At 41.7% G+C, this 9,545-nt stretch overlaps 1 protein-coding gene across 1 annotated transcript; it reads right to left on the bottom strand.

The window, feature by feature from the left end:
* Positions 1-971: 971 nt before the first annotated feature.
* LOC117252338 (uncharacterized) lies at positions 972-8,507 on the bottom strand. The gene is made up of 6 exons (XM_033619143.2): positions 8,349-8,507; positions 8,042-8,140; positions 7,766-7,912; positions 1,944-2,006; positions 1,571-1,669; positions 972-1,434 (listed from the first exon to the last, which is right to left on the bottom strand). Exons 1-6 carry the CDS (start codon positions 8,392-8,394, stop codon positions 1,118-1,120), a joined length of 771 nt encoding a protein of 256 aa, XP_033475034.2. The 5' UTR covers positions 8,395-8,507; the 3' UTR covers positions 972-1,117.
* Between the last annotated feature and the right edge of the window lie 1,038 nt (positions 8,508-9,545).

Genomic DNA, 9,545 nt, shown 5'->3' on the forward strand with positions numbered 1-9,545 from the left:
GAAAGTGACATCAAAATCATCTCCAGTAACAGATTACATTTGTTTTGGGTGAAACATCAGAGCGTAAATGTTGCGATTGTTCATTTCAAAGTATTTCATTGATCTCTACAGCAGTAGTAGTAACAGTAGTAGCAGTAGTAATAGTGGTCAAAGAAGTAGGAGTAGTTTTAGTATAAGAAGTAGTAGTAGTAGTAGTAACAGTAGTTGTAGTAGTAGTAATAGTTATGGGTGCAGATCCCGGGGGGACGGGGTGGACATGACCTGATCTCTCCCTCCACTTTCTCTCAGCCACTGGAACGTGGCCATCGGCTGGCACTCTCACAATAGTCAGTAAACAAATGCCTTTCTGTGAGTAATTTTGATTTAAACTTCCTCAAGAAAAGGAAAGTGTGCCCATAAAAGATTTAAAAACGTAATCAGATTCTGTTTGTCGCCTCAAGTGAAGTAACTTATCCCTAGCCATGATTTGCACGCGTGCAATTAAAAAAAAAATCACAACTGATTGTGTCTCCCCCAAACTTCTTATCAGATCTGCACCCGTGGTAATAGTGGTAGAAGAAGCAGTAGTAGTAGCAGCAGAAAGTGTAATGTCTTTAACAAAAGACAAATAATATTTTGGCAGGTCCAAGAACATAAAAAATAAGTTATTCGACAGATTGTTCCAGCTTGTTATCTGACGCCAAATATTCTCTACACTGTATTTGTGTCTAAAGTGATAAGACACTTAGTTGAACTTTGAATTTGTTGCACATCAGCACTTTGTGGTGATAAATGTAAAAGGTAACCACCAGCATCAAAGCAGGAGGTGCAAAATCTTAAAGTCTACTGATCTGCTTTATTATTCCTCAGATCAACAACTAAACATGTCATTTCTTTATTTGCTTATGACTGTTTACATTTTATGTCCTGTTTTGTCACTCATGTTTCTTATTAGGGTTTCTGCGGAACTTAAAGAATTAAAAAATTCAGTGGTCAATCATATTGTGTTTTTATTGAACAAACACTGATCTGTAGTCATTTACAGATTTTACATATTGAAAATGTGTTTATTTTTCCAGAGTTACACACTGGGTAAGACAGAAGACAATTATTCTTCAGCTGTAGCTGCTCCAGAGCCTCAGAGAAGGAGTGTGATGATGCCTGAGGATGCCAGTAAAAGGAGGACACTGGAACCAGTGGGTATGTTGCTGGAACCAGTGGGTTTGGAGGTGGGACCAGGGGGTTTGGGGGTGGGACCAGGGGGTTTGGGGGTTGGACCAGGGGGGTTGGGGGTGGTAACAGGGGCTTTGGAGGTGGGACCAGGGGGTTTGGAGGTGGGACCAGGGGGTTTGGTGCCGTCTTCACCAGTCTGGTCGCTGTTACACAGGTCCCCCTCACAGCACTTAATGGGACTAACACAAATACTTTTGATCATGCAGGCCTTGACAACTTCACCTGAAATACATGATGGAAAAAACTCAGTTTCAACAACAATAAAAGCAACCAATCATTTAGTACAGCAATATATCCGCTCATATAGATATACAGTCACTCTGAAATACTTAATATTAACTGCGGAAGAACAACTCACCGTTCACTTCAGCGGTGGCACAACGGTCGAAGCTGGGAGGACAATCTATTGGGCCGGTGCAGGATTTGCCTGAACATGAGTGGCATCTCAATCCAAACGCTATACAAAAACAGAATAGTGTCACAACGGGTTTAAGATCCTTCAAATCTAACGCTCATTGTTTTATACATTTTCACAAAGAGAAGGTGAAGAGAAACTTGAAAGAAAATGCAAACAAGTTAACAAATATGAATCTCAAGTTTCTCTAAACAGTATGGGTATTTTGAAAATCAAATACTATGCAAATGGTGCTTTAAATTTTGACAACTGTTTAAAAAAAATCATAATGTCATTATTATATTATAAGCCAATACACATTAATCATAATCGTTACCTGCAGACAGAGTCACAAAGAGGATCAGAGCTCCAAACCACTGCATCATGAACGGGGGAGAAAATCAGACTTTTAATCAGCCGTGTGAGAGGAGAACTGGAGAGAAGATGTGAACTGTTCCTTTCGTAGTCCAACCCCTCAGTCCTCTTTCAAAACCTGACAGTTACATTTCTTCACAAAGCCTCCTCCCAAAGTGAGCACATTATCTCCAAGAAACAGCCATGCGCAGTTGTATGAATAAATACAAGACCAGAAAGTGACTTCAAAATCATCTCCAGGTAAAGGTAAAGTTCCACCTGAGTGTGTGAAATTTGTTCTCCGCATTTGACCCATCCCCTGAGGGAGCAGTGAGCAGCAGCGGTGCCGCACTCGGGAATCATGTGGTGATCTAACCCCCCAATTCCAACCCCTGATGCTGAGTACCAAGCAGGGAGGCAATGGGTCCCATTTTTATAGTCTTTGGTATGACCTGGCCGGGGATCGAACCCACGACCTCCCAGTCTCAGGGCGGACACTCTACCACAAGGCCACTGAGCTGGTAACAGATTACATTTGTTTTGGGTGAAACATCAGAGCGTAAATGTTGTGATTGGTCATTTTAAAGTATTTCATTGATTTCTACAGCAGTAGTAGTAACAGTAGTAGCAGTAGTAGTAGTAGTATACACCGATCAGCCAAAACATTGAAGCCACTGGCGGCTGAAGTGAACAACATTGGTCATCTTGTTACAGTGCAATATTCCACTGGGAAACCTTGGGTCCTGACATTCATGTAAATGCTACCTGATGCGCTCCACCCACTGGAACACCGTTGCAGACCAAGTAAACCCCCTTATGGCAATGGCACTTGTTGATGGCAGTGCCCCCCCCCCAGCAGGACAATGCACCATGCCACACCACAAAAACTGCTCACAAATGACCCGAGGAATTTTACAAAGAGCTCAAGGTGTTGACCTGGCCTCCAAATACCCCTGATCCCAATCTGATCATCCTTCTTGGACCAGACTTGGCTCTGACCTGTCAAGGCATGAACACAGGACCTCTGGGGGGTACTCTAAAGTGCCTGGCACCAGGACGTTGGCTTCAGATCTTTTGGGTCCTGTGGGTTGTGAGGTGAGGTAACAGCATGTCCCACAGATGTTTGATCAGACTGGGATCTGGTCAATGCCTTGAGGTCTCTGTCATGTTCCTCGGGCCACTCCTGAGCAGTTTTTGTAGTGTGGCATGGTGCATTGTCCTGCTGGGGGGGGGGGGGCAATGCTACTGGGGAGTGCCGCTGCCATAAGGAGGGGTACCTGGTCTGCACTGGTGTTTAGGTGGGTGGAGCGTGTCCGGTGGCAACCACATGAATGTCAGAACCCAGAGTTTCCAAACAGAGCATTGCATTGTAACAAGATGATCAATGTTGTTCACGTCACCTGTCAGTGGTTTTAATGTTTTGGCTGATCGGTGTATTTCCCCCTGAAATGCAGTGTAGTAGAAGTGTTAAGTTGCCTCAAATTTTAAAATAGTAAAACTACTGCAAAATAGTATTAAAGCACAGAACCTTGAGGGAATGTACTTAGTTACTTCTCTCACTACCAGAAAGACACCTGAGTGTTTTTTTTTTCCAAATTATGCATAAGTGTCAGAATATCTTTCAAATGATACTGATGGGATTTGTATTTCTTCAAGTTGCTTTCTTGCATTCTCGATACCACCACCAGATGGTGCCAACGCCATAAATGTTCAAATCCTACACACAGTGGCTTTGACTGGTAAATTTGACAGGAGCATTCCACTAAATAAATAATGCGGGATTTGTAATTACATCGCTCACATATGTTTTTGTGGCTGACATGTAGGTAAAGGGCCAATAATGGTATTATTTTATTTTAGGAGATTTTTAGTGAAATCCATCTGGGTGTTTATACTGTGACACAACAGAGTTTAAAATACTAAAGACAAGAGTTTCTTAGTTGAATTCCTGATCATGTTAATGGTCTTTTAAATGACAATGAATACATAATTCCTGGATTATCAATCAATCAATCAATCAATCAATTTTATTTATAAAGCCCAATATCACAAATCACAGTTTGCCTCAGAGGGCTTTACAGCATAAGACATCCCTCTGTGCTTGGAACCCTTGCAGCGGATAAGGAAAAACTCCCCCCAAAAAAACCTTTTAATGGGGAAAAGAATTGTAGAAACCTCAGGAACATAAGGAAATTGGTGCTCATCCAGGTTTTTATATCATTAAGGCATTTTTGAAGTTCGGTTAATTGATCAGTTTCTCCTGGCTTTATCAATAAATACAATTGTGTATCATTTGCATAACAATGGAAATTTACAGTGATCTCTAATGATGTTACCTAAGGGAAGCATATAATAGAGTGAATAGGATTAGTCCAAGCACAGAACCTTGTGGAACTCCAAAACAAACTTTAGTACGTAGAGAGGATTCATCATTAACATGAATGAACTGAAAACAATCACACAAGATAACAAGATAAATAAGATTATGAAGGTAAACTGCCAAAGAAAACACATTTGCTTGCACTTTCTGTGTATGTGCAGTAAAGGATTGTTCTTGTGAGGAAAAACTCAACGTCCATGTTTAATTACCCTGAACAAAATGAGTTGAAAACATGAGCATCGCCAAAACTAAATTTAGAAGTTTTCACATGACCTAAGAGGTGGGAGTAACTCACACATGTGCAAGTCATAACCTTCAAGTCTCAAGCAAGTCCTAAGTCACTGTGGTGAAAATCAAGCAAGTCAAGTCATACTCACAAACTCATACAGGTAATATAACATAAACTGCACCCAGTGTTGGAATGTAACTAAATACATTCACTCAGGTACTGTAAGTACAAATCTTGTCTTTTCATCTGATGTTACCGTCTGCCTCTGCTACACTACATTTATCTGACAGCTTCGGTTACTAGTTACTTTATAGATTTAGGTTTTGCACTCGAAACTAGGAAGCACAAAAGCAAGACAACCCCCAAAAAGGAAGTGGTTTTACATGTGGTGGCCACAGACAGTTGCTCTCTCTTTATCCTTTCTGACTGATTCCTCTCTAGTTCTGTGTTCTGCTAGTGTCCTTGTCACTACTGGTAGCATGAGGCCGTAACTGCAGCCCAATCAGGTTGCACAGGTAGTCCAGCTCCTCCAGGATGGTACATCCATACATGTGGACTCAAGAAGGTTTGCAGTGTCTCCCAGCACAGTCTCAAGAGCATGGAGGAGACACCAGGAGACTGGCTGTTAAATGTGAAGAGCTGGACGGGGCCGTAGAAAGGCATCAACCCAGCAGCAGGACCAGTATCTGCTCCTTTGTGTGAGGAGGAACAGGAGGAGCACTGCCAGAGCCCTACAAAATGACCTCCAGCAGGCTACTGGTGTGCATGTTTCGGACCAAACTGTCACGAACAGACTCCATGAGGGTGGCATGAGGGCCCGACGTCCTCTAATAGAACCTGTGGTCACAGCCTAGCACTGTGCAGCTCGATTAGCATTCACCAGAGAACACCAAAATTGGCAGGTCCACCATTGGTGCCCTGTTCTCTTCACAGATGAGAGCAGGTTCACACTGAGCACACGTGAAAGAGTTAAAGAGTCTGGAGGCGCTGTGGTGAACGCTATGCTGCCTGTAACATCATCCAGCATGAGCAGTTTGGTGGTGGGTCAGTGATGGTCTAGGGAAGCATATCCTTGGAGGGTCGCACAGACCTCCATGTCATAGCCAACACTACTGACCTAAATCCTGATCTATGGGACGTAATGTATTGGTGCACCTGACGCTGCCAAGTACCACCACAGACTGTCCAGGAGCTCACTGATGCCCTAATCCAGGTCTGGGAGGAGGTCCCCCAGGACATCATCTGCCAACTCATCAGGAGCATGCCCAGACGTTGTAGGGAGTGCATACAGGCACGTGGGGGCAGTACACACTACTGAGTCACATTATGAGTTGATGTGATTAAATTCACAAAGGCTGGGTCGGCCTGCGATTTTACTTTTTTACTTTGATTTTCAGTGTGATTTTGAATCCGGCCCTCAGTGGGTTGATGATTTTGGTCTCCACTGACCGTCTTTTTGTTCTCACCAAGTTATGCAGTGTACATCAGTAACAACTTTCAACTTGACTAATTCGTTCATCAAGATCTGATGTGTGCTTTAAGTGTTCCCTTCATATTTATAAGCAGTGTATATAGTAGTAGACTACAACAGTCACAGGGGGCATTTTTACAGTACTTTTACTTTCATGTTCCTGATTATACTACATATAAGCAATAGATAAGTAATGTTTCAAATGCAGGAATTTGACTTGCAACAGAGTATTTTCATGGGGTGGTATTAGTATTTAAACCCTTTAGTAAAGGGTTAAAATACTTCCACTCCAGCTCCGAACCCTCTGGTCAGGGTGAAAGACTCCACTCACATAACATACCTGCTGCTGTCAGGAACCGGAGGCCAAAAAAGTCACTGAAGAAACTACTTCATGGCGCGTGGATGCGCACGGCAAGCACACATACACACACTCAGATAGTGAACTAATATTTGGACAGCAGGGAAGAACAGTCGTTATGCACTGTGGCAGCACTAAGAGGACAAATGAGAGAGCCTGAGCATACAAAGCCAGCGGCGCATGTATCGGCTATCACAGCGGTGACTGTGTGTGCGTAACGGCCCGTTACTGAATGAGTAATAGGCTAGAAAACCTAACTCCCATGCATCACGCAGATATAAGTGAATTAAACCACAGGAAACGACACGGAGGAGCTCATGATACTGCTGCGCATTCTGCCACTCCTCTGAAGCGAGCTGTGGGCAGTAGGGAGTGGCAGGCAGAGTGGGCACGAACCTCGTCCCGCTGCGGCATGTGCGTCATCATATTCAAAAACCAAAAAAATACTTTTCAATATCTAAAAAAATACAAATATTAAATAAAAAAAATTCAAGGCCTTTCAAGTGATCTGTCTCAAGTCAAAATCTCAAGTCATGAAAAGCAAGTCAAAATCGAGTCTTGCGTCAGTGTTAGTCAAGCAAGTCTCAAGTCCCCATAACCAAAACTAAATTCAGAAGTTTTCACAAGACCGTAACAATATCCCCCATTTTACACCGATTTCTTATAAGAAATCGAAATTCACTATAGTGAATGCATCTTTGTCAAAGCTCCTGTGTGCAAACTAAACTATTTAACCAATATGTACGTTTCACTTGTAAACCACCAGCCTGTTGTTATCTGTAGACTGTCCTCAGATTATTCTGTGAAGACTGTTTCATTTTCAGTGTGCTATATTTGCCACATTGCTGGATTTCCTCATCTTTATTCCACTTCTGAAAAGAAAGTTTTGCCTGATACTGCCTCCAACAAAAGATAACATTTACATTTTTATTTTAGCAGGTCCATGTGCATAAAAAACAAGTTATTTGACAGATTCGTACTTGATATGTTACAGGAAATATTTCTACTTTTTATCATGTCTGAAGTGGTGAGATATGTGACCACTGGCATCAAAGCAGGAAGTGCAAAATGTTAAAGTCTGCTGATCTGCTTCATTAATCCTCAGATCATCAACTAAACATGTGCATTGATTTGCTTATGGTTTTTCATATCTTACTTCCTGTTTTGACACTGATATTTCTGGGGTTTCTGCAGAACTTAAAGAATTAAAAAGTCAAAAGGTAACTGTATTATGTTTTTATTGGACCAGCTTTTATCTGCAGTCATTTGCAGCTTTTACATATTGAAAATGTGTCTACTCTTAACAAGTTACAAACTGGGTAAGACAGAAGACAAATATTCTTCAGCTGGAGCTGCTCCTGAGCCTCAGAGAAAGAGTGTGATGATGCCTGAGGATACCAGCAGGAGGAGGACACTGGAACCAGTGGGTGTGGCGCTGTTACACAAGTCCGTCTCACAGCACTTTATGGGACTAACGCAGAGAGCACTGAGCATGCAGTTCTTAACAACAGCACCTAAATCACAGGAAAGAAGAAAACTCAGTTTCAACCACAATAAAAGCCGCCAGGCATTTCACACAGCAATATATCAGCTCATATAGACAGTCAATCGAAATATTTAATAGCTGTGGAAGAACAATTTACCGTTAGATTCAGCGATGGCACAACGGTCAACGCCTTGAGGACAAGTCATTGGGCCGGTGCAGGATTTGCCTGAACATGAGTGGCATCTCAACCCAAACGCTATACAAAAACAGAATAGTGTCACAAATGGTTAAAGATACTTCAAATCTAACACTCATTGTTTTATACATTTTCACAGAGAGAATGTGAAGAGGAGCGTGAATGAAAACGCAGCAAGTCTTTTTTTTTAAGAAAAACAAAACGGAAAACCGAAATTTTAACGCAATTATATTATAAGCCAAAGTACATAAATCACAAGCTGTTTTACCTGCAGACAGAGTCACAAGGAAGATCAGAGGTCCAAAGAGCTGCATCGTGAGTGTAAATAATACCAGACTTCAAATCAGCCGTGTGAGAAGAGAAGTGGGGAGAAGATGGGAGCTCTTTTGAAGCTCCTCCTTTTATAGTCCGAGCCCTGTGTCCTCTTGTGACCCTCAATTGTATTTCCTCACAGAGCCTACTCCCAACGTGATCACGTTATTCCGCATAAACAGACATGCAGACCATGAACATGAAAGCTGATAAATACTGGTGCTGAATTTCCTGTCCACACACAGTATATGTTTGATGTTTGGTAAAATGTCAGTTTATGCTGAAAAAGATGCAGACACCCAGTAAGCAGGCCCGCCATCGGGTGGGGGTGGGGGGGGTCAAAGGGTAGAATGAACCTGGCCCATGAAGGTCAAGGAGGGGCCCATGAAAGAGTCTATGGACCTAAGGCATTACAAGTTAAGCTCTCTTGTCAGAAAGGGGGCTAAACAATTCCCACCAAAGTTGCACTAAGTTTTGGCGAAGGAAAAAGTAACATTTCCATTGTTCAAAATGGTGTTTTTAAATATGTCTGCATCTTGGAGTCCCCCAACAGTCTTTGAACTCCATAAACTGAGTATGACTTGAAAGTTGAGAATTGACAAGTATATAGCCTACTCTTTACACTATTTCAGTTCTGCACACGATGTTTTTTACTTAATGTTTATTTAGTTTTCATCAACAACAATACGGTGTATACATTTTCCTTTTTTTCCAGCTGTATGTGACATTTGTATAGATTATATTCAGAAATTATCTAAACATAAACATAAAAAGACGACACAACGACAACACAAACAAATATCCACTCCAACATATTAACCCATTAGTTAGAAAAAGCAAAATCTAAATAGAAAAAGGTGAACTTTTTTTGAAGAAATGAAAAATAAAAGTAATAATTGTCCACTCCACATTATAGTCATTAAAGTACAGGTGCAAAATTTATACTACAGACTGACATGTATGTATGTGATATGTGCATAGGGGAAATATAAAAGCAAAAGTCTGGCAGAGCCTGACTGGATGATAAACCTCACTGTACCACTTAAGGCATGACAGGGCTCTCTGTCTAAAGAGTAATTTGTTCTGATAGAGACTTCCTGGATCCATGGATTGTAAGTGGGCTTTCGGCCATCTGATGGTTATACACTTAAAG

Source organism: Epinephelus lanceolatus, chromosome 9 (assembly GCF_041903045.1).
Source record: "Epinephelus lanceolatus isolate andai-2023 chromosome 9, ASM4190304v1, whole genome shotgun sequence".
NCBI lineage: Eukaryota > Metazoa > Chordata > Actinopteri > Perciformes > Serranidae > Epinephelus > Epinephelus lanceolatus.